The following is a 27,043-nucleotide window of genomic DNA, read 5'->3' on the forward strand; positions in this document are numbered from 1 at the left end:
TGATCTATAGTGTCAAACGCAGCACTAAGATCGAGTAAAACTAGTATTGAGATACAGCCTTGGTCAGAAGCTAAAAGTAAATCATTTGTAATTTTAACCAGTGCAGTTTCTGTGCTATGATGTGGCCTGAATCCTGACTGAAATTTTTCATAGATATCGTTTTCTTGCAAGAAAGAGTAGACCTAGTATTGTAGACCTTGTGAGCATTACTATGCTCTAACACGACACAATGACTCCTTTCTCAAACAAATAAGAATGATGCAACAACACAATTTGTTAATAGTTATTCAACTTTTAGCTTTAAAACATTTATTTAGCTAATAAAACATTTGTGTGCAAAAAAAAATCGGTCTTTACTTTACACTGTCTTTTAAGTAAAAAAAAAAAAGGAAAATATGTAAGGACCGATATTTTGACGGGCTGCTATTTGACCTTTTAAGCTTTTATTTTAACGGGCTGGTATGTTGGAGGCTTTTATTTTGACGGGCTGCTATATGATTTTGGAGGCTTTTATATGATTTTGGAGGCTTTTATTCTGACGGGCTGCTATATGATTTTGGAGGCTTTTATATGATGTTGGAGGCTTTTATTTTGACGGGCTGCTATATGATGTTGGAGGCTTTTATTTTGACGGGCTGCTATATGATGTTGGAGGCTTTTATTCTGACGGGCTGCTATATGATTTTGGAGGCTTTTATTCTGACGGGCTTTTATATGATGTTGGAGGCTTTTATTTTGACGGGCTGCTATATGATGTTGGAGGCTTTTATTTTGACGGGCTGCTATATGATGTTGGAGGCTTTTATTTTGACGGGCTGCTATATGATGTTGGAGGCTTTTATTCTGACGGGCTGCTATATGATGTTGGAGGCTTTTATTCTGACGGGCTTTTATATGATGTTGGAGGCTTTTATTTTGACGGGCTGCTATTTGACCTTTTAAGCTTTTATTTTAACGGGCTGGTATGTTGGAGGCTTTTATTTTGACGGGCTGCTATATGATTTTGGAGGCTTTTATATGATTTTGGAGGCTTTTATTCTGACGGGCTGCTATATGATTTTGGAGGCTTTTATATGATGTTGGAGGCTTTTATTTTGACGGGCTGCTATATGATGTTGGAGGCTTTTATTCTGACGGGCTGCTATATGATTTTGGAGGCTTTTATTCTGACGGGCTGCTATATGATTTTGGAGGCTTTTATTCTGACGGGCTGCTATATGATTTTGGAGGCTTTTATATGATGTTGGAGGCTTTTATTCTGACGGGCTGCTATATGATTTTGGAGGCTTTTATTCTGACGGGCTGCTATATGATTTTGGAGGCTTTTATTCTGACGGGCTGCTATATGATTTTGGAGGCTTTTATTCTGACGGGCTGCTATATGATTTTGGAGGCTTTTATTCTGACGGGCTGCTATATGATTTTGGAGGCTTTTATATGATGTTGGAGGCTTTTATTCTGACGGGCTGCTATATGATTTTGGAGGCTTTTATATGATGTTGGAGGCTTTTATTTTGACGGGCTGCTATATGATGTTGGAGGCTTTTATTTTGACGGGCTGCTATATGATGTTGGAGGCTTTTATTCTGACGGGCTGCTATATGATGTTGGAGGCTTTTATATGATGTTGGAGGCTTTTATTCTGACGGGCTGCTATATGATTTTGGAGGCTTTTATTCTGACGGGCTGCTATATGATTTTGGAGGCTTTTATTCTGACGGGCTGCTATATGATTTTGGAGGCTTTTATATGATGTTGGAGGCTTTTATTCTGACGGGCTGCTATATGATTTTGGAGGCTTTTATATGATGTTGGAGGCTTTTATTTTGACGGGCTGCTATATGATGTTGGAGGCTTTTATTCTGACGGGCTGCTATATGATTTTGGAGGCTTTTATATGATGTTGGAGGCTTTTATTTTGACGGGCTGCTATATGATGTTGGAGGCTTTTATTCTGACGGGCTGCTATATGATTTTGGAGGCTTTTATTCTGACGGGCTGCTATATGATTTTGGAGGCTTTTATATGATGTTGGAGGCTTTTATTCTGACGGGCTGCTATATGATTTTGGAGGCTTTTATATGATGTTGGAGGCTTTTATTTTGACGGGCTGCTATATGATGTTGGAGGCTTTTATTTTGACGGGCTGCTATATGATGTTGGAGGCTTTTATTCTGACGGGCTGCTATATGATGTTGGAGGCTTTTATATGATGTTGGAGGCTTTTATTCTGACGGGCTGCTATATGATTTTGGAGGCTTTTATATGATGTTGGAGGCTTTTATTTTGACGGGCTGCTATATGATGTTGGAGGCTTTTATTCTGACGGGCTGCTATATGATTTTGGAGGCTTTTATTCTGACGGGCTGCTATATGATTTTGGAGGCTTTTATATGATGTTGGAGGCTTTTATTTTGACGGGCTGCTATATGATGTTGGAGGCTTTTATTCTGACGGGCTGCTATATGATTTTGGAGGCTTTTATATGATGTTGGAGGCTTTTATTCTGACGGGCTGCTATATGATTTTGGAGGCTTTTATATGATGTTGGAGGCTTTTATTTTGACGGGCTGCTATATGATGTTGGAGGCTTTTATTCTGACGGGCTGCTATATGATTTTGGAGGCTTTTATATGATGTTGGAGGCTTTTATTCTGACGGGCTGCTATATGATTTTGGAGGCTTTTATATGATGTTGGAGGCTTTTATTCTGACGGGCTGCTATATGATTTTGGAGGCTTTTATATGATGTTGGAGGCTTTTATTTTGACGGGCTGCTATATGATGTTGGAGGCTTTTATTCTGACGGGCTGCTATATGATTTTGGAGGCTTTTATTCTGACGGGCTGCTATATGATTTTGGAGGCTTTTATTCTGACGGGCTGCTATATGATTTTGGAGGCTTTTATATGATGTTGGAGGCTTTTATTCTGACGGGCTGCTATATGATTTTGGAGGCTTTTATATGATGTTGGAGGCTTTTATTTTGACGGGCTGCTATATGATGTTGGAGGCTTTTATTTTGACGGGCTGCTATATGATGTTGGAGGCTTTTATTCTGACGGGCTGCTATATGATGTTGGAGGCTTTTATATGATGTTGGAGGCTTTTATTCTGACGGGCTGCTATATGATTTTGGAGGCTTTTATTCTGACGGGCTGCTATATGATTTTGGAGGCTTTTATTCTGACGGGCTGCTATATGATTTTGGAGGCTTTTATTCTGACGGGCTGCTATATGATTTTGGAGGCTTTTATATGATGTTGGAGGCTTTTATTCTGACGGGCTGCTATATGATTTTGGAGGCTTTTATATGATGTTGGAGGCTTTTATTTTGACGGGCTGCTATATGATGTTGGAGGCTTTTATTCTGACGGGCTGCTATATGATTTTGGAGGCTTTTATTCTGACGGGCTGCTATATGATTTTGGAGGCTTTTATATGATGTTGGAGGCTTTTATTTTGACGGGCTGCTATATGATGTTGGAGGCTTTTATTTTGACGGGCTGCTATATGATGTTGGAGGCTTTTATTCTGACGGGCTGCTATATGATGTTGGAGGCTTTTATATGATGTTGGAGGCTTTTATTCTGACGGGCTGCTATATGATTTTGGAGGCTTTTATATGATGTTGGAGGCTTTTATTTTGACGGGCTGCTATATGATGTTGGAGGCTTTTATTCTGACGGGCTGCTATATGATTTTGGAGGCTTTTATTCTGACGGGCTGCTATATGATTTTGGAGGCTTTTATATGATGTTGGAGGCTTTTATTTTGACGGGCTGCTATATGATGTTGGAGGCTTTTATTCTGACGGGCTGCTATATGATGTTGGAGGCTTTTATTCTGACGGGCTGCTATATGATTTTGGAGGCTTTTATATGATGTTGGAGGCTTTTATTCTGACGGGCTGCTATATGATTTTGGAGGCTTTTATATGATGTTGGAGGCTTTTATTTTGACGGGCTGCTATATGATGTTGGAGGCTTTTATTCTGACGGGCTGCTATATGATTTTGGAGGCTTTTATATGATGTTGGAGGCTTTTATTCTGACGGGCTGCTATATGATTTTGGAGGCTTTTATATGATGTTGGAGGCTTTTATTTTGACGGGCTGCTATATGATGTTGGAGGCTTTTATTCTGACGGGCTGCTATATGATGTTGGAGGCTTTTATATGATGTTGGAGGCTTTTATTCTGACGGGCTGCTATATGATTTTGGAGGCTTTTATATGATGTTGGAGGCTTTTATTCTGACGGGCTGCTATATGATGTTGGAGGCTTTTATTTTGACGGGCTGCTATATGATGTTGGAGGCTTTTATTCTGACGGGCTGCTATATGATGTTGGAGGCTTTTATTCTGACGGGCTGCTATATGATTTTGGAGGCTTTTATATGATGTTGGAGGCTTTTATTCTGACGGGCTGCTATATGATGTTGGAGGCTTTTATTTTGACGGGCTGCTCGCGGATATCGGGGCCCGTGAGCGCAGAGAAGCTTCGGTCCGTCGCGAATCTTCGCAAATAAAACCGAGATCGATATTAAAGCAGTAATGATCGCGCAGCAGCGTGTTAGTGCACTTTAAACACATCTGCAGGTGAGCGTGTGACCGTCCGTATGAGCTCTATAGATGTCAGTGTAAACCATAAACACGTAGAGCAGAAGTGAGCATAATGATTCATTCTGCATTTCATATAGTCTTAATTACACGTGACAGCCTGTAGACGTTGAGTTTCAGTCACACGAGTTTCAACGATAAGCGATGCTGAAGACGTTTGTGTTTGTCAAGTCAAGTTACCTTTATTTATATAGCGCTTTATACAACAAATTATGTGTGTTTGTATAATTATTTATTTTATATTTAAAGCTGCAGTCTGTTACTTTTTTGTGTAAATTTTTTTACTATTCACATAATGAGTACATCATTAATCCATTTTCCAAACCGTGTTTTTGTCTTATGATCCTGAATCACTACAGTATAAAAAGTGTTTAATATTGGGACTATATTAGACTGGTCGGGGTCGTACCACTGCGGAGGAACACAGAATCTACGTGATGCGTCATAGACATAAACACAGAGAAGTAGCTGCAGCTTTAATTATATATAATCAGGGTTTGAAATTAATTTTTTCACTCACCGGCCAATTTAACTACTAAATGTTTAAGTTACCGGCAATTCAGAACTTCTACTAGCCAAAAAAAAAAAAGTATATAATATAATAATTTATTATTCAAACCAAATCCTGTAATCCAGCCATCTCCTGCCTTCCTCTTTCATCCTCATCACCAAAAACATGTTTTAGGTGGACAGTTCAATACAGTACAAAGAACAACAAAACAAACAAATGAGGATGTTGGAAAATAATAATGACTTTTTCTGTTAACTAAATGCTTTTCAATCTTCGCTATTGCTTCAATGCAAATGAACAAGCGCGTCGTTATTTGTTGCGTAGTGACGGCATGTTAAAGCAAGCCAGATATGCGCAGATTCTGCAATGCGCTGTGTTTAATATATCATGATGACTCACGAGTATTTGCGCTAAATCTGTGCAGATTTGTCTTACACGTTCTTCCTCCGCAAAGTGAGCTAAACATAAATAGTAACACACCAAATTTGCTCGTGATTTGACAGCGTTACCCGCCACAGTTGATCTTTACCCGCATGTGGCGGGTGTTAATTTCAAGCCTTGTATGTAAAATATTTATTTTTTATTTTTTTATTGTCTAAAAAAGCCTTTCTAGGAACCTGAGATGCAAATTAGCTTTCACTATACTCTCTATGTGCAATACATATTTTCCAGCTTTGACTGGGATCATGTTTTTTTGTACTGTCCATATACAAATAAACGTATAAAAATCAAATATTATTTATGAATGTGTTATTTAAATGTGTTTAGAGTCACAGTGAGTCGGGTCGGGTCATGGCGTCGGGTCCAGAGGCCGTCCACTACATCCACCTCCACAACTCCAGCCAGTCGGTTCTGGAAGCCCTGAGATCGCAGCGGCGTAAAGGCCTGTTCTGCGACGTCACGGTGCGCATCCACGACGCCTCGCTGCGGGCCCACGCCTGCGTGCTAGCGGCCGGGAGCCCCTTCTTCCAGGACAAGCTCCTGCTGGGCCACTCGGAGATCTCGGTGCCGCCGCTGGTGCCGGCGGAGACGGTGCGGCAGCTCGTGGACTTCATGTACAGCGGCTCGCTAGTCGTGCTACACTCGCAGGCGCTCTGCATCCTCACCGCTGCCTCCATTCTGCAAATCAAGACCGTCATCGACGAGTGCACGCAGATCATCTCGCAGCGGCGCGGGGGCGGAGCCTCCGGTGGGGGGGCGGGGCCTAAGCAGGAGGAGGGTGGGGCCGACGGGAAGGGGCGGGAGAGCGCGACGCTGACGGGCTACGGCTACGACTGCGGCTCGGAAATGGCGGCCGCTCTGGGAGGCGGAGCTCCAACGGACGGTGGCGGTCTGGAAGGGGGCGGAGTCGGCGCTCTAATGCCACTTGGCGAGTTAGGAGGCGGGGCAATGTGTAGAGAGGAGGGGCTTGGCGTAGCAGGGGGCGGGGCCATGCTGAAGCCCTCGAGCTGCTCGCAAGAGATCAGCTACATGTTGAGCGCGGAGCGTGGCGCGGCGAACGAGCGCGGGCAGATGGCGGAGGAGTACGGCGGTGTGGCGGAGGAGCTGGTGAGCGGCGTGGAGCGCTTCAGCGAAGACGACGAGAGAGATGCACACGACGCCGACAGAGACGCCGACAGAGATAGACAGACCGCGCACACGCGCAAACAGAGGCAGCCGCTGAGACTGCAGGTAATGCTTCACACTTTTGTCAAACAGAGATTAGCATTGGCTCTGATGTGTGTGTGTGTTAGATTAGCAGAGATTAGCATTAGCTGTGATGCGTGTGTGCAGGTGCTGGGCGGCGAGCAGGTGGTTGTGAAGAACGAGGGCGTGCAGGAAGGGGAGGAGCTGTTTGAGATCGACGAGAGAGGAAACGCATCACACAGCTCACATCAGCCCAGCTACGCACAGGTAACACACACACACACACTGTGACACGCGGCTCACACTAGCCCAGCTACGCACAGGTAACACACACACACACACACTGTGACACGCGGCTCACACTAGCCCAGCTACGCACAGGTAACACACACACACACACACTGTGACACGCGGCTCACACTAGCCCAGCTACGCACAGGTAACACACACTGTGACACGCGGCTCACACTAGCTCAGCTACGCACAGGTAACACACACTGTGACACGCGGCTCACACTAGCCCAGCTACGCACAGGTAACACACACTGTGACACGCGGCTCACACTAGCTCAGCTACGCACAGGTAACACACACACACACACTGTGACACGCGGCTCACACTAGCCCAGCTACGCACAGGTAACACACACACACACACACTGTGACACGCGGCTCACACTAGCTCAGCTGCACAGGTAACACACACACACACTGTGACACGCGGCTCACACTAGCTCAGCTACGCACAGGTAACACACACTGTGACACGCGGCTCACACTAGCCCAGCTACGCACAGGTAACACACACTGTGACACGCGGCTCACACTAGCTCAGCTACGCACAGGTAACACACACACACACACTGTGACACGCGGCTCACACTAGCTCAGCTACGCACAGGTAACACACACACACTGTGACACGCGGCTCACACTAGCCCAGCTACGCACAGGTAACACACACTGTGACACGCGGCTCACACTAGCTCAGCTACGCACAGGTAACACACACTGTGACACGCGGCTCACACTAGCCCAGCTACGCACAGGTAACACACACTGTGACACGCGGCTCACACTAGCTCAGCTACGCACAGGTAACACACACACACACACTGTGACACGCGGCTCACACTAGCCCAGCTACGCACAGGTAACACACACACACACACACTGTGACACGCGGCTCACACTAGCTCAGCTGCACAGGTAACACACACACACACTGTGACACGCGGCTCACACTAGCTCAGCTACGCACAGGTAACACACACACACTGTGACACGCGGCTCACACTAGCCCAGCTACGCACAGGTAACACACACACACACACTGTGACACGCGGCTCACACTAGCCCAGCTACGCACAGGTAACACACACACACTGTGACACGCGGCTCACACTAGCCCAGCTACGCACAGGTAACACACACACACACACACTGTGACACGCGGCTCACACTAGCTCAGCTACGCACAGGTAACACACACACACACACACTGTGACACGCGGCTCACACTAGCTCAGCTACGCACAGGTAACACACACACACACACTGTGACACGCGGCTCACACTAGCTCAGCTACGCACAGGTAACACACACACACTGTGACACGCGGCTCACACTAGCCCAGCTACGCACAGGTAACACACACACACTGTGACACGCGGCTCACACTAGCCCAGCTACGCACAGGTAACACACACACACACTGTGACACGCAGCTCACACTAGCTCAGCTACGCACAGGTAACACACACACACTGTGACACGCGGCTCACACTAGCTCAGCTACGCACAGGTAACACACACACACACACTGTGACACGCGGCTCACACTAGCCCAGCTACGCACAGGTAACACACACACACACACTGTGACACGCGGCTCACACTAGCTCAGCTACGCACAGGTAACACACACACACTGTGACACGCGGCTCACACTAGCTCAGCTACGCACAGGTAACACACACACACACACTGTGACACGCGGCTCACACTAGCCCAGCTACGCACAGGTAACACACACACACACACTGTGACACGCGGCTCACACTAGCTCAGCTACGCACAGGTAACACACACACACACACTGTGACACGCGGCTCACACTAGCTCAGCTACGCACAGGTAACACACACACACTGTGACACGCGGCTCACACTAGCTCAGCTACGCACAGGTAACACACACACACACACACACTGTGACACGCGGCTCACACTAGCCCAGCTACGCACAGGTAACACACACACACACACTGTGACACGCGGCTCACACTAGCTCAGCTACGCACAGGTAACACACACACACTGTGACACGCGGCTCACACTAGCTCAGCTACGCACAGGTAACACACACACACACTGTGACACGCGGCTCACACTAGCCCAGCTACGCACAGGTAACACACACACACACTGTGACACGCGGCTCACACTAGCTCAGCTACGCACAGGTAACACACACACACACACTGTGACACGCGGCTCACACTAGCTCAGCTACGCACAGGTAACACACACACACACACTGTGACACGCGGCTCACACTAGCCCAGCTACGCACAGGTAACACACACACACTGTGACACGCGGCTCACACTAGCTCAGCTACGCACAGGTAACACACACACACACTGTGACACGCGGCTCACACTAGCTCAGCTACGCACAGGTAACACACACACACACACTGTGACACGCGGCTCACACTAGCCCAGCTACGCACAGGTAACACACACACACACTGTGACACGCGGCTCACACTAGCTCAGCTACGCACAGGTAACACACACACACTGTGACACGCGGCTCACACTAGCTCAGCTACGCACAGGTAACACACACACACTGTGACACGCGGCTCACACTAGCTCAGCTACGCACAGGTAACACACACACACACTGTGACACGCGGCTCACACTAGCTCAGCTACGCACAGGTAACACACACACACACACTGTGACACGCGGCTCACACTAGCCCAGCTACGCACAGGTAACACACACACACACTGTGACACGCGGCTCACACTAGCTCAGCTACGCACAGGTAACACACACACACACTGTGACACGCGGCTCACACTAGCTCAGCTACGCACAGGTAACACACACACACACACTGTGACACGCGGCTCACACTAGCCCAGCTACGCACAGGTAACACACACACACACTGTGACACGCGGCTCACACTAGCTCAGCTACGCACAGGTAACACACACACACACACTGTGACACGCGGCTCACACTAGCTCAGCTACGCACAGGTAACACACACACACACACTGTGACACGCGGCTCACACTAGCTCAGCTACGCACAGGTAACACACACACACACACTGTGACACGCGGCTCACACTAGCCCAGCTACGCACAGGTAACACACACACACACACTGTGACACGCGGCTCACACTAGCCCAGCTACGCACAGGTAACACACACACACACACTGTGACACGCGGCTCACACTAGCTCAGCTACGCACAGGTAACACACACACACACACTGTGACACGCGGCTCACACTAGCTCAGCTACGCACAGGTAACACACACACACTGTGACACGCGGCTCACACTAGCCCAGCTACGCACAGGTAACACACACACACACACTGTGACACGCGGCTCACACTAGCTCAGCTGCACAGGTAACACACACACACACACTGTGACACGCGGCTCACACTAGCTCAGCTACGCACAGGTAACACACACACACACACTGTGACACGCGGCTCACACTAGCTCAGCTACGCACAGGTAACACACACACACTGTGACACGCGGCTCACACTAGCCCAGCTACGCACAGGTAACACACACACACTGTGACACGCGGCTCACACTAGCTCAGCTGCACAGGTAACACACACACACACACACTGTGACACGCGGCTCACACTAGCTCAGCTACGCACAGGTAACACACACACACTGTGACACGCGGCTCACACTAGCTCAGCTGCACAGGTAACACACACACACACACACTGTGACACGCGGCTCACACTAGCTCAGCTGCACAGGTAACACACACACACACACACTGTGACACGCGGCTCACACTAGCTCAGCTGCACAGGTAACACACACACACACACACTGTGACACGCGGCTCACACTAGCTCAGCTACGCACAGGTAACACACACACACACACTGTGACACGCGGCTCACACTAGCTCAGCTACGCACAGGTAACACACACACACACACTGTGACACGCGGCTCACACTAGCCCAGCTACGCACAGGTAACACACACACACTGTGACACGCGGCTCACACTAGCCCAGCTACGCACAGGTAACACACACACACACACTGTGACACGCGGCTCACACTAGCTCAGCTACGCACAGGTAACACACACACACACACTGTGACACGCGGCTCACACTAGCCCAGCTACGCACAGGTAACACACACACACACACTGTGACACGCGGCTCACACTAGCCCAGCTACGCACAGGTAACACACACACACACACACTGTGACACGCGGCTCACACTAGCTCAGCTGCACAGGTAACACACACACACACACACTGTGACACGCGGCTCACACTAGCTCAGCTGCACAAGTAACACACACACACACACTGTGACACGCGGCTCACACTAGCTCAGCTACGCACAGGTAACACACACACACTGTGACACGCGGCTCACACTAGCTCAGCTGCACAGGTAACACACACACACACACTGTGACACGCGGCTCACACTAGCCCAGCTACGCACAGGTAACACACACACACACACACTGTGACACGCGGCTCACACTAGCTCAGCTGCACAGGTAACACACACACACACTGTGACACGCGGCTCACACTAGCTCAGCTACGCACAGGTAACACACACACACTGTGACACGCGGCTCACACTAGCTCAGCTACGCACAGGTAACACACACACACTGTGACACGCGGCTCACACTAGCTCAGCTACGCACAGGTAACACACACACACTGTGACACGCGGCTCACACTAGCTCAGCTACGCACAGGTAACACACACACACACTGTGACACGCGGCTCACACTAGCTCAGCTGCACAGGTAACACACACACACTGTGACACGCGGCTCACACTAGCTCAGCTACGCACAGGTAACACACACACACTGTGACACGCGGCTCACACTAGCTCAGCTACGCACAGGTAACACACACACACTGTGACACGCGGCTCACACTAGCTCAGCTACGCACAGGTAACACACACACACTGTGACACGCGGCTCACACTAGCTCAGCTACGCACAGGTAACACACACACACTGTGACACGCGGCTCACACTAGCTCAGCTACGCACAGGTAACACACACACACACTGACACGCGGCTCACACTAGCTCAGCTGCACAGGTAACACACACACACACACACTGTGACACGCGGCTCACACTAGCCCAGCTACGCACAGGTAACACACACACACACTGACACGCGGCTCACACTAGCTCAGCTGCACAGGTAACACACACACACACACACTGTGACACGCGGCTCACACTAGCCCAGCTACGCACAGGTAACACACACACACACTGACACGCGGCTCACACTAGCTCAGCTGCACAGGTAACACACACACACACACTGTGACACGCGGCTCACACTAGCTCAGCTACGCACAGGTAACACACACACACACTGACACGCGGCTCACACTAGCTCAGCTGCACAGGTAACACACACACACACACACTGTGACACGCGGCTCACACTAGCCCAGCTACGCACAGGTAACACACACACACACACACTGTGACACGCGGCTCACACTAGCTCAGCTGCACAGGTAACACACACACTGACACACGGCGGTCGCAACTAGCGTGTTTGTGTGTTTCAGGGTGGATTCTACGAGGACTCGGGCGTGTTCCCGGGCGGCTTCTGGTCTCAGGCGGATCCGCAGGCGTCTCTGGGCTCGAACCCGCGCAGCCGCGTCAACAAACCGCTCTCGCCGCCGCCGGCCTCGCAGAACCTCGGGAGCCAGGTCTGACCTGCCGCTAGGCGTGTAACGCGTAACCGCTGCTCTGCTAACGCACGTCTCTGTCCTCAGATGCTGTTCCAGTTTCCTGCCAGCGAATCACAGAGCCAGTCCTTCTTCGTGGGCGGACCCATGGTGATCGATGGCTTGGCTGATTCGTGCCAGCAGGCCCCGCCCCCTGCTCCCCTGACCCCGGCTCCGCCCCCCTCCACCCCAGCATGCATTGCAGGTCCGAGCTTTGCGCCGCAGGGCTCCGAGACGTCCTTCGACTGCAGCCACTGCGGGAAGTCGCTGCGCTCGCGCAAGAACTACAGCAAACACATGTTCATACACTCCGGTACGTGCAAGATCTACAGCAAACACACGTTCATACACTCCGGTACGTGCAAGATCTACAGCAAACACATGTTCACACACTCCGGTACGTGCAAGATCTACAGCAAACACGTTCATACACTCCGGTACGTGCAAGATCTACAGCAAACACACGTTCATACACTCCGGTACGTGCAAGATCTACAGCAAACACATGTTCATACACTCCGGTACGTGCAAGATCTACAGCAAACACACGTTCATACACTCCGGTACGTGCAAGATCTACAGCAAACACACGTTCATACACTCCGGTACGTGCAAGATCTACAGCAAACACACGTTCATACACTCCGGTACGTGCAAGATCTACAGCAAACACATGTTCATACACTCCGGTACGTGCAAGATCTACAGCAAACACACGTTCATACACTCCGGTACGTGCAAGATCTACAGCAAACACATGTTCATACACTCCGGTACGTGCAAGATCTACAGCAAACACATGTTCATACACTCCGGTACGTGCAAGAACTACAGCAAACACATGTTCATACACTCCGGTACGTGCAAGATCTACAGCAAACACATGTTCATACACTCCGGTACGTGCAAGATCTACAGCAAACACATGTTCATACACTCCGGTACGTGCAAGATCTACAGCAAACACATGTTCATACACTCCGGTACGTGCAAGAACTACAGCAAACACATGTTCATACACTCCGGTACGTGCAAGATCTACAGCAAACACACGTTCATACACTCCGGTACGTGCAAGATCTACAGCAAACACATGTTCATACACTCCGGTACGTGCAAGATCTACAGCAAACACATGTTCACACACTCCGGTACGTGCAAGATCTACAGCAAACACATGTTCATACACTCCGGTACGTGCAAGATCTACAGCAAACATGTTCATACACTCCGGTACGTGCAAGATCTACAGCAAACACATGTTCATACACTCCGGTACGTGCAAGATCTACAGCAAACACATGTTCACACACTCCGGTACGTGCAAGATCTACAGCAAACACATGTTCACACACTCCGGTACGTGCAAGAACTACAGCAAACACATGTTCACACACTCCGGTACGTGCAAGAACTACAGCAAACACAGTGTGCGTTCGAAGGCTTTATTCAAGACATACCGGTGACACGCAAGCAACAACAAGATCCAAATAGAGGCAAAAGCATAACGGTCACAGTCAACACATGACCCACCGCATCATATCCTGATGGAGACGGAGACTGGGACTCACAATATCAGGAGCAACACTGTTCATGCAGAGCTGGGTCTCTATTCACTTCTATCATCGTTATTACAAAGCAAAGGACTACGCGAGTATAAAGTTGTGTTTATTAGCAGCGTATCAACAATCAGGGCAGAGAACCGAAATCATGACCTAAACCTGTCTAACTAGTGTAACTCACAGTCAGGTTAAAAGCTAAATGTATCTTATGGCGCTTTTCCACTGCACAGTACCAGATCGCCTTGGCTCGCCTCTGTTTGGTTTTCCACAGTGTAAAAGTTGAACCTGCTCCTGCTTCCAGATACTTTTTTTCATATCACCTTCGGCGAGGTTCTGAGCGTGCTGAGCGAGCTGAGGCAATACTAAAATGTGACGTGAAACACGGCAGACTGCTGATTGGTCAGAGAGAATCGTCACTATTCCCTGCGTCATCATTGCACGCGCCAGACGGAGTATCCTGAATAACCCCGACATTCTTAAATAGTTTGGCCAGAGATTGCGTCTCTCTAGGTCGTCCTCAGACGAGCCTTCCATCGTTGCCTCCAGGCATCCCGATTCTCCATGCATCTGGCCAGTTCGTTGGTGCTCTGGGCTCCTGCATCCCTCTTGAGTATGTCCACGTATGTGAGCGTGGGGCGTCCTCTTGACCGATGGCCATGTGTTGGTTCCCATAGCACCAGCTTGCTGGCTGGCAGCTCTCGATGCCTTCGGCAATGTCCTGCAAGTCTCATTCTCCTCGCAGCAATCTTGTTGCTCACTCTTGATACTCCCTCATACAGGATTTTGTTGGTTACATGCACACTCTTACTGATGTTAAGCACTGCACGCAGCATCCTGGTGTAGCACCCGTCCAGGGACTTCTCTAGGGTTGGATTCAGGGTCCAGCATTCACTGCCGTAAAGGAGAACAGACTCTACTGTCGCGTAGAAGAAGCTGAGCTTGATTTGGCGGGAGAGGTTGGAGTTCCATACACTGTTCATGCCGTTCAGGGCCCTCCATGCAAGTGCCTTCCTCACTTTTAGATCTTGCTCAGTTGAGTTGACCCATGCGCCCAGGTACTTAAAGTCCTCAACTTCTGTCAGCACAGTGTCTCCTTCTGTTATCAGAGGGTGATGTTCTGGTGGAACGTTGTAGGTCATGACCTCAGTTTTCTTTGCATTTAACCTATTATGTAAAACAGCATACACTCGATTTCCTCCATTGTCCTGTGTGTGTGGGTAGCGGGTGTGTGTCGCGTCGCTATGACGACCAGGTACTATTGTGGAGGTGCTGTCTGCAATGGAAAACGGAGCGAACAGCGAGCCGAGCCAAGACGAGGCAAGTCGAGCTGGTACTGGTAATGGAAAAGCGCCATTAGAGACAAAAGTGTGTTGTTGATCTTGAGGGGTTTGGCTGACTGAGGACGTCCACACAGTTTAATCCAAAGACGACACTTGTCAGGTTTGACGGTTTTGGGAAGGGGAAAACGGACACCCCTCCAGCCTCTCTGGGAAACACGTATCTGTGTTACAAACAGAGGTGGAAAGTCCAGGGGTCAGAGAGTAAAAGTCCTGCCATATGTTTATTCCACCCATGAACTCAGTCAGCTGATTTCACTAATTAGTTCTATCTCCTGCTGAAAAACTGTGCTAATTAGCAAATCCAGGTGATTGGAACAAAATACTGAGGAGGACTTTTACTTTCTGAACCTGGACTATCCACCTCTGGTTACAAACGCCCCAGGCACAACGGTTAACCATATTTCTGATAAAACTACGACGGTAATAGACATACGAGACGCCGGTGTTAAAGTCAATGGAGCGCTGTGAACAAGTGTCGGACCGCTGTGGAGCTCGTTCTCGGCTGCACTGTGATTGGTCAATCTACATTCTAGGGCGTGGCTTAGCCAAAGGCGAATTATAGTTATCGTTTTAGCTATTATCTACTGGTGTGAGCGCTAATATAGTGCTACCCTGCCTTTAAACAGCCGTCATTCTAGTCATTATAGTTTTATAGTTCTGGTTCTGGCTGTGAACATGTGTTATATATGTACTGAAGTGTGTGTGTGTGTGTGTGTGTGTGTGTGTGTGTGCAGGCCAGAAGCCGCACCAGTGCAGCATCTGCTGGCGCTCGTTCTCGCTGCGGGACTACCTGCTGAAGCACATGGTGGTGCACACGGGCGTGAGGGCCTTCCAGTGCTCCGTCTGCAGCAAACGCTTCACGCAGAAGAGCTCGCTGAACGTGCACATGCGCACGCACCGCGTGGAGCGCACCTTCACCTGCGCCGTGTGCCAGCGCGCCTTCACCCACCGCACGCTGCTGGAGAGACACGCCCTGCAGCACCAGCACACGCCCAGCAAACCCTCCAATCACAGCAGCCACCTGGAGCAGGGCGGGGCCAGTGGGCCGGGCGGAGCCTCCTAGACCGCTGTAGCGGAGCGTTCACACTAGCATGAAGATCCGCCCATGACTCACTCGCCCTCCAGCCGTCCTAGCGGTGTATGACATTCTTCTCTCAGGCGAACACAGTCGGAGTTTGGTTAAACATATCCTGGCTCTTCCAAGCTTTAGAACGGCAGTGAATGGCTCTATATTTTTTTGAAGTCCATAAAAGTGCATCTGTCCATCATAGGGCTGGGCGATATGGGCAAAAAAATGATCACGATAAGTTTTTTATATCAGTCGATATCGATAATTATCACGATAAATGTCAAATCTTTATTTCTTTCAAGTTTAAAGGCAGATTTTTTGCATCTGTCCATCATAAAAGTGCATCTGTCCATCATAAAAGTGCATCTGTCCATCATAAAAGTGCATCTGTCCATCATAAAAGTGCATCTGTCCATCATAAAAGTGCATCTGTCCATCATAAAAGTGCATCTGTCCATCATAGTGCTCCACAGGCTCTGCGGGGTTAATAAAGGTCTTCTGAAGTGAAGCGATGCGTTCGTGTATCCATATATCCATATTTAAGACTAAAATAACTAGCTTCCGGCAGACAGCCATCCACTGCCATGATACAGCTGTGACGAGCCAGGACATGATGACTCGGATGTGTTGGTCAGACAGGAGGTCATCACTCGCGTACTCACACACGGAGAGCACATCATGGGCGGATCTTCCTGGCACTCACTCCTCTCACACTCACCAACAACCCAGAGAACCTCACGAACACACAAACCTCACGGACTGGCTCACACTAAACGCAGTCCTGGCCGGACGCCCGCTCCAGTGTTCCACGGCTTTAATCCGTTTCTTACGTGTTTTCATGACTCATCAGAAACCACAATGACCTCAGGACCTGAAGAGACTTCAGAGCAGATTTATTACCTCCATTTTTTAATTTCAACATCAACCTCCATTTTTACATTTTTTATCAAGTATATGCTTAAATGCTATTTTTATGGTGATATGATATGTTTGGCTTGTATGCTGCGGGATCGTGGATCTCATTATTCTACTGGCTTTGGTTGTGGTATCTAGCATGTGCTCGCTGTACGCTGCATGAGTCTGCATTAAACGCACTGTGACACCTCGCGCCTGCGCCTCCTTTCTTCATCTGCAGACCCCCGGATCGTGTGTGTGACGCCTCGCGCCTGCGCCTCCTTTCTTCATCTGCAGACCCCCGGATCGTGTGTGTGACGCCTCGCGCCTGCGCCTCCTTTCTTCATCTGCAGACCCCCGGATCGTGTGTGTGACGCCTCGCGCCTGCGCCTCCTTTCTTCATCTGCAGACCCCCGGATCGTGTGTGTGACGCCTCGCGCCTGCGCCTCCTTTCTTCATCTGCAGACCCCCGGATCGTGTGTGTGACGCCTCGCGCCTGCGCCTCCTTTCTTCATCTGCAGACCCCCGGATCGTGTGTGTGACGCCTCGCGCCTGCGCCTCCTTTCTTCATCTGCAGACCCCCGGATCGTGTGTGTGACGCCTCGCGCCTGCGCCTCCTTTCTTCATCTGCAGACCCCCGGATCGTGTGTGTGACGCCTCGCGCCTGCGCCTCCTTTCTTCATCTGCAGACCCCCGGATCGTGTGTCGTGCCTCGCGCCTGCGCCTCCTTTCTTCATCTGCAGACCCCCGGATCGTGTGTGTGACGCCTCGCGCCTGCGCCTCCTTTCTTCATCTGCAGACCCCCGGATCGTGTGTGTGACGCCTCGCGCCTGCGCCTCCTTTCTTCATCTGCAGACCCCCGGATCGTGTGTGTGACGCCTCGCGCCTGCGCCTCCTTTCTTCATCTGCAGACCCCCGGATCGTGTGTGTGACGCCTCGCGCCTGCGCCTCCTTTCTTCATCTGCAGACCCCCGGATCGTGTGTGTGACACCTCGCGCCTGCGCCTCCTTTCTTCATCTGCAGACCCCCGGATCGTGTGTGTGACGCCTCGCGCCTGCGCCTCCTTTCTTCATCTGCAGACCCCCGGATCGTGTGTGTGACGCCTCGCGCCTCCTTTCTTCATCTGCAGACCCCCGGATCGTGTGTGTGACACCTCGCGCCTGCGCCTCCTTTCTTCATCTGCAGACCCCCGGATCGTGTGTGTGACGCCTCGCGCCTGCGCCTCCTTTCTTCATCTGCAGACCCCCGGATCGTGTGTGTGACGCCTCGCGCCTGCGCCTCCTTTCTTCATCTGCAGACCCCCGGATCGTGTGTGTGACGCCTCGCGCCTCCTTTCTTCATCTGCAGACCCCCGGATCGTGTGTGTGACGCCTCGCGCCTCCTTTCTTCATCTGCAGACCCCCGGATCGTGTGTGTGACACCTCGCGCCTGCGCCTCCTTTCTTCATCTGCAGACCCCCGGATCGTGTGTGTGACGCCTCGCGCCTCCTTTCTTCATCTGCAGACCCCCGGATCGTGTGTGTCGTGCCTCGCGCCTGCGCCTCCTTTCTTCATCTGCAGACCCCCGGATCGTGTGTGATCGTCTGTTAGCAGAGCTTTAGTGTCACGCTTGTTCTGCACATAGCTGTAAATAATAATGTGTGGAAGCTTGTTTACGCCACAGATTAAAAATAAAAGTGAATTTCTTTCTCAGAATTCAGTTTTTTCCGCCACTGATTATTTTTTTTTAAGAGGCGATTGACTTTTCTTCTCACAATTGTATCCCTCAATTCTGACTTCTTACAGCTCAGAATAATAAAAAAAAGTCTGAATTGTGAGATAAATTAAATTACATTTTTTTATTTAATTTTACTCCATGGCGAACGCGAGCTGAATTCTGGATCTATATCTGCCATCTTAAAAACACAGCATCTTTGGCATGAGGAACCTTTATATCATCCATGGAGTCGTTCAATTCCACAAATGATCCTTTGAGGTTCATTAAGCTATTATAAAACAAGGTTTTAGGAATCTTCCGCTTTATATGTAGTGTCTGAATCTGAATCGAGATTAATCTTTGCATTATGACTGCACTCAGTAAACAACTCCTCTGATTTAATCTACTGCTTGTGTTTACTTCAGTTACGTTAAAACAATCATTATAACAATGTTATATTTATGTTTACCCTTCTGAAATAAGTTCATCCAGACCTCTTGTAAAGCTCTGGGGCCTCATTTATAACCGTTGCGTACGCACAAAACTAACCCTAACTTCCGACGCATAAGTTGTGATTTATAAAAACAAACTTGACGGGAAGATGTGCGCACCTCCACGCAAACTCTGACCCATGCGTAAGCACATTTTGGAGACAGAGCAGTTTGGCGACACCGATGGTGAGCTGGAGTTAAATGTCTTTTTGGTCACTTTTAGACAGAAAATCGAAATAAAATTATACATATACAGAAAGATAATACAAATATAATTTCACTCACCAAGCCTATCACTTGAAGCAAATATCCACACCTTAAATGTGCGCGCCAGCGAGCGCGTTGGGCCGTTAGTGAAACTGACGCATATCTAACGGCAGATGAAGTAACTGTAAATCTTCATTATGGGTCCTAATCATAAATAGGCTACAGTTTATAAAACAATGATTTAAACTATGTTTTATTTCTGATATAAACATTTAGATTAAATATGCCATTCTCATTAATGGAGTTAAACACTTAAACTACATGACATTGAGGCCTACTGAAAAGTAGCCTAAAAAAATATATATATATATATTCAATGAATAGCCTATACATATTTGTTGTGCATGCGATGCTTTTGAACACTTTTCCTTTGGCATGCTGTGTTTTAATGTTTTAACTACAGAGATAATGCTTATCATGATAATAGCAGATTGTGCAAATATAATGCACAACAAGGTCGATCTGTTTCCATTAAAAATATAAATCATTTAAAAATACTATTTGGTCAGTGGAAAAGATTGAGAAAAACTTTCTCTGAAATGTATTTTACACTATTTGATTTATTTATTCAAAAACAAGGCAAGGATAGGCGACTAAATGATTTTTATTAATGTAATGTGATGGCACATCCCTATTTCATATTTTCCTAATGTCTTGTACCGTTAAACATGTTATCACGTGGATGAATAATCACATGCAAATGATATGCAGATGAGGATATGCATAGTAAAACTAGGCGTTGTAAGCTCCATATATGGTTATTTCGGGGATGAGACGTGTGTGCGCACGATCTTCCGCTGAGTGGGATTTATAAAGTGAATCCTGCGCAGGTTCTGGCGTACGCACGCTTTTATAAATCTGAATATTTTTTTGCGTACGCCATTTTTGGCTTTCGGGCGCACGTACCGTACACTTTTAGTAAGGATCCTACGCACAGTTTTATAAATGAGGCCCCTGGACTGAACGGACTCAGTAACATTAAACGGATAAAGAACATATAACCTGTCGTGTGTGTGTGTGTTTGTGTCGACTGCAGTAGATCAACAGCGCATGCGCCGTCACTCGACTCGCGTCTAAAAGAATCGACTCCTTTATTGAATCGCCGTGGATTCAGTCGCTGGTCTCCGTTTGAAAGAACCGACTCCTTATATTAATTGGACTTGAGTCAGTCCAGTCTTCTTCAGTTCAGTTTGTTTGTCCAGTTTGGAAACTCGGAACGCGAACGGTCGGTGAGCTGCTCAAATCTGCCAAAAATAGCCGAAACAGAGCTTAAAATCTGTTTAAATACGGTTCAAATACAGCTGTGGTGTCGCTGAGAGTATGTGGTGCTGGAGAGTTGCCTGTTGTCAGCGCTTTGTTGTGTATTTGTGCTGTTTTTAAAGTGATTTTGCTGTATACGAGCAGGATGAGAAGTGACGGATGATCGTTCAGAGAAAGAGAGATAAACCCGCTGTTGGCTTCATGTTAGTGGGGGAAAGTTCAGCTTTACTTGCGCAATCAAACGATTCAATGAGTCGAACGAGCAAACACTTTTAGAGGAACGATTAAAATATATAGTAAATATCTGGGGCCTCATTTATAAAGCTTGCGTACGCACAAAACGGGGCTGAAAACATGCGTACGCCAGTTCCTGCGCAAAAGGTGGGATTTATAAAGAAAAACTTGACGTGAAAATATGCGCACCTCCACGCAAACTCTGACCCATGCGTACGCACATTCTGGAGACGGAGCAGTTTGGCGACACCGATGGTGAGCTGGAGTTAAATGTCTTTTTGGTCACTTTTAGACAGAAAATCGAAATAAAATTATACATATACAGAAAGATAATAGCTGCACCTACACATATAATTTCACTCACCAAGCCTATCACTTGAAGCAAATATCCTCACCTTGAATGTCCGCGCCAGCGAGCGCGTTGGGCCGTTAGTGAAACTGACGCATATCTAACGGCAGATGAAGTAAAACTGTAAATCTTCATTATGAGTCCTAATCATAAATAGGCTACAGTGCATGTTCACATTCACAATAACAGTTTAAATAAAATAATGATTTAAACTATGTTTTACTATATAAACATTTAGATTAAATATGCTCATTAATGGAGTTAAACACTTAAACTTCATGACATTTACTGAAAAGTTAAAAATATATATATAGCCTATTCAATGAATAGCCTATACATATTTGTTGTGCATGCGATGCTTTTTAACTCTTTTCATTTGGCATGCTGTGTTTTAATGTTTTAACTACAGAGATAATGCTTATCATGATAATAGCAGATTGTGCAAATATAATGCACAACAAGGTCTATCTGTTTCCATTTAAATATAAATCAATTAAAAATACTATTTGGTCAGTGGAAAAGATTGAGAAAAACTTTCTCTGAAATGCATTGTACACTATTTGATTTATTTATTCAAAAACAAGGCAAGGATAGGCTACTAAATGATTTTTATTAATGTAATGTGACGGCACATCCCTATTTCATATTTTCCTAATGTCTTGTACCGTTAAACATGTTATCACGTGGATGAATAATCATATGCAAATGATATGCAGATGAGGATATGCATAGTAAAACTAGGCGTTGTAAGCTCCACATATGGTTATTTCGGGGATGAGACGTGTGTGCGCACGATCTTCCGCTGAGTGGGATTTATAAAGTGAATCCTGCGCAGGTTCTGGCGTACGCACGGTTTTATAAATCTGAATATTTTTTTGCGTACGCCATTTTTGGCTTTCGGGCGCACGTACCGTACACTTTTAGTAAGGATCCTACGCACAGTTTTATAAATGAGGCCCTGATGACTAACAATAAACGTGTTTTTAATAAATATAGATTACAAATTAAAATAAACAAAAAATATATATAATAGCTATATTTAACAGTTTGCAACAAAAACTTAATGTAACTTCACAGATGCTAAAGATTTCCAAATAATACTTTAAATTGGTATAGTATATAATAGTATAAATTGTTTATACCATGTCAAATATATAGCTGCCTTTTAATTTTTAGGATGGACGATCATATTTGGGGATCAATGTTTTATAAGACTGAAAACCCCTGATGTAGATGATGACCTTTGACCTGTAGGAAGAGCTGGTTGCCATAGTAATATGTACTTGACGAGTTCCTGAGAATGTTTGTGCACAGACAGTGTGTGTGTGTTTCTACAGCCTCAGCATGGCAGTTCGTGTGTGTCGCCGTGGTAACCGCGTGGCTCTGCACATGCTCAGTAGGAGCGTGTCCCACAACAGTGTGTCGGTCGAGACCCTCAGTGAGCTGGACTCGCACACACACACTCCGTTTTCCCGCTCTGCCATCGGGACGTTCTTCCAAGAGCGGCCCCTGCTGACCAACCCGTTTACCCAGGATGCACTGCTGCGAGCGTACCTGCAGCGCCACCTGCCTGTGCGGGAGGTGTGTGACGAGCTGCTGCGCTTCGGGGAGCGAGTGGTGTGTGAGGTGGAGGCTCTGGGCCGCCGGTGCGAGCTCCACCCGCCGGCCCTGCAGCGCTACGACCCCTGGGGCCGCCGCCGGGACCGCATCCTCACCTGCGACGCCTGGGCCCAGCTGAGGCGCATCTCCGCGCACGAGGGCCTGGTGGCCGCCGGATACGAGCGCAGCTACGGGGAGTGGAGGTCAGAGGTCACTGCCTACGCTTACATGCACAACTTCTGTTTCAATCGGACTGAATTCATTGTGATTGAATCTGAACTAAACATGTGATCGGGTTGATGTGTGCGTTTATATCACAAGCTTCAAATCAGAATTGATTTTTTGACATGCGCACACTGCACGAATATACAGGGTTTCCCGCTGTTAGCTCATAATAGAGATGTGACGGTGATAATATTCTCCCACCGGTTAATCGACTTGTGACTACACCAGTAATATCGGGTGAGAGGAGCGATGAAAAAAAAAATGAATAAAACTAAATAAAAAATGTAAATAACACTCCAGGTCTCCGCACCAGTCACGTAACTGAGAACTATGAAAGCCGTGTGACCGACCAACCGGTAAAAAAAAAAAAAAAAAAACATTACAGAAATTATTCCCTCTGATCTATTTCAATAATAAAGTTAGTCTACTCGCATCAGTCCCGCATGCGCTGAGAGCTCGTCTGAACTGCTCGTATAAAATGAAGTTAACGAACCGCCTCGACCCATCAGGAGACGCCACGGCTCGCTGGATTTCCCTGCGCGTCATGATGAGCTTTTCTTCTGCGTGAAGAAGCCGTTCGCCGGAGATGTTAAAAGATCGGAGTGCATTCCTGATTATTAGGCTACGGGATAATGATCCTCCTGGCGCCGGCTCTGAGTGAGTCATTTACTCTCTGACCTCTGTTCTTTGATCAACATTAATGACACTAAGACCGGCCGCTGACAGAGACGCGATCTGACACGCGTCACATGTTCTCACAAATCTCTATTTTAGACTTTATTTAAATAATTTAAGACTGCTCTTATGAGGACACTCGACAAAACTGACATTTTGGCATAATTTGTGTTATGGTTTGTTCAAGACCGAAAGAGAACTCTATAGGCGACTGACGCGCTTCTTTTCTGTGGGTCGTGTGTGTGTGTGCGTGTGTGTGTGTGTGTAATAGGCAGGACTTACAGCGAGGTCTCTTTAGTCTTGTCGCGCTTGAACGGTTTAAAAGCATTCACATTAATAAGAGCGGGATAATACAACGCTAGTCAATTGCGTTAAATATTTTTAACGCTTTAAACTTTTTTTTTTTTTTTTTTGCGGTGCCGCGGTGGGCAAGTGATGAAACCGGTGTTGTGACTGAACACCGTGTAACACCGGTAACACAGACTATCGTAGCAAGCCTAGCTCATAATAACTATTCTCGTACACTGGTTTGATGCGCACGTGAGCGCCATCAGTGTTTCTCACAGGTTCAGTGTAAAGTCTGTGTAGAGAGAACGGTGTCGTCTTAGCGGTCTCTAATTTAATAACTAATGATCGTTGCGACGGAAGTGAATCAATCAAAACTAACTTTAGCTGGAAAATATCTTTATTCAAGAACCGCTATAAAGCCAAAACAATCTGTTACCTTACATTATACGTTTATCTCTGTGAAGCCGCTTTGAAACAGTCTACATTGTTAAAAGCGCTGTATAAATGAAGATGACTTGACTTGAGAGTCTGAAGCCAGCGCTGGCGGCGTTGTCCTGCTCCACTTCACACACCAGAGGAAGAGGATTATAGAGGACGACACACTCACTTACACCACACTTACACCACGCTTACACCTCGCTTACACCTCACTTACACCTCACTTACACCACGCTCACACCACACTTACACCTCACTTACACCACGCTTACACCACGCTCACACCACACTTACACCTCACTTACACCTCACTTACACCTCACTTACACCTCGCTTACACCTCACTTACACCTCACTTACACCACACTTACACCACGCTTACACCTCACTTACACCTCACTTACACCACGCTTACACCTCACTTACACCTCACTTACACCACGCTTACACCTCACTTACACCTCGCTTACACCTCACTTACACCTCACTTACACCTCGCTTACACCTCACTTACACCTCACTTACACCACACTTACACCTCACTTACACCACACTTACACCTCGCTTACACCTCACTTACACCTCACTTACACCACACTTACACCACGCTTACACCTCACTTACACCTCACTTACACCACGCTTACACCTCACTTACACCTCGCTTACACCTCGCTTACACCTCACTTACACCTCGCTTACACCTCACTTACACCTCACTTACACCACACTTACACCTCACTTACACCTCACTTACACCTCGCTTACACCTCACTTACACCTCACTTACACCACGCTTACACCTCACTTACACCTCACTTACACCGCGCTTACACCTCACTTACACCACGCTTACACCTCACTTACACCACGCTTACACCTCGCTTACACCACACTTACACCTCGCTTACACCACACTTACACCTCGCTTACACCACACTTACACCTCACTTACACCACGCTTACACCTCGCTTACACCTCACTTACACCTCACTTCAACTCGCTTACACCTCGCTTACACCTCGCTTACACCTCACTTACACCTCACTTACACCGCACTTACACCTCACTTACACCTCACTTACACCACACTTACACCTCGCTTACACCTCACTTACACCTCGCTTACACCACACTTACACCGCACTTACACCTCACTTACACCTCACTTACACCACACTTACACCTCGCTTACACCTCACTTACACCTCGCTTACACCACACTTACACCACACTTACACCTCGCTTACACCTCACTTACACCTCACTTACACCACGCTTACACCTCGCTTACACCTCACTTACACCTCACTTCAACTCGCTTACACCTCACTTACACCACACTTACACCTCGCTTACACCACACTTACACCTCGCTTACACCTCACTTACACCTCGCTTACACCACACTTACACCGCACTTACACCTCACTTACACCTCACTTACACCACACTTACACCTCGCTTACACCTCACTTACACCTCGCTTACACCACACTTACACCTCGCTTACACCACGCTTACACCTCACTTACACCTCACTTACACCTCACTAACACCACACCACACTTACACCACACTAACACCACACCGCACTTACACCACGCTTACACCACGCTCACACCACGCTTACACCACACTTTATTCACCAGGAGAACAGCGCGTTCTGCGCGCCATACATCTCTACGCTATTTCTACATCATTACACATGCGCAGTCCTTTCAGTTTCGGTTTTCATTCCGATCAACTGCTAATATGTTCTCTAGATCGTATTAGAAAAAGAATAAACACTCCTTTCAATCCGATTGAAATTTAATTCTGATCGAGCTCAATCGGATCGATTTATATGAAGGCT

At 47.7% G+C, this 27,043-nt stretch overlaps 3 protein-coding genes across 6 annotated transcripts in view; 2 read left to right on the top strand and 1 right to left on the bottom strand.

Annotated features, from left to right (window-relative positions):
* The first annotated feature begins 4,465 nt into the window (after positions 1-4,465).
* On the top strand, positions 4,466-18,687 carry zbtb45 (zinc finger and BTB domain containing 45). The gene is made up of 6 exons (XM_079616026.1): positions 4,466-4,599; positions 5,900-6,802; positions 6,905-7,024; positions 12,641-12,784; positions 12,851-13,115; positions 16,439-18,687. The coding sequence occupies exons 2-6, from the start codon at positions 5,924-5,926 to the stop codon at positions 16,765-16,767; spliced, it is 1,737 nt and encodes a 578-aa protein (XP_079472152.1). The 5' UTR covers positions 4,466-4,599; positions 5,900-5,923; the 3' UTR covers positions 16,768-18,687.
* Positions 14,097-16,429, bottom strand: LOC307000429 (uncharacterized protein). The gene is made up of 2 exons (XM_079616027.1): positions 16,066-16,429; positions 14,097-15,848 (listed from the first exon to the last, which is right to left on the bottom strand). Exon 2 carries the CDS (start codon positions 15,501-15,503, stop codon positions 14,871-14,873), a length of 633 nt encoding a protein of 210 aa, XP_079472153.1. The 5' UTR covers positions 15,504-15,848; positions 16,066-16,429; the 3' UTR covers positions 14,097-14,870.
* Positions 18,688-19,960: 1,273 nt separating the features above from the next.
* Positions 19,961-27,043, top strand: part of LOC307000427 (acyl-CoA dehydrogenase family member 11) — a 28,223-nt gene continuing 21,140 nt past the window's right edge. The window contains exons 1-2 of one of the 4 annotated variants that reach the window (XM_079616025.1): positions 19,961-20,039; positions 23,301-23,765. In XM_079616025.1, coding sequence (XP_079472151.1) covers positions 23,308-23,765 — 458 coding nt within the window. In that variant the 5' untranslated portion in view covers positions 19,961-20,039; positions 23,301-23,307. The other 3 variants (XM_079616022.1, XM_079616023.1, XM_079616024.1) reach the window with 3 other exon arrangements.

Source organism: Phoxinus phoxinus (assembly GCF_949152265.1).
Source record: "Phoxinus phoxinus genome assembly, chromosome: 6".
NCBI classification, from domain to species: Eukaryota; Metazoa; Chordata; class Actinopteri; order Cypriniformes; family Leuciscidae; genus Phoxinus; species Phoxinus phoxinus.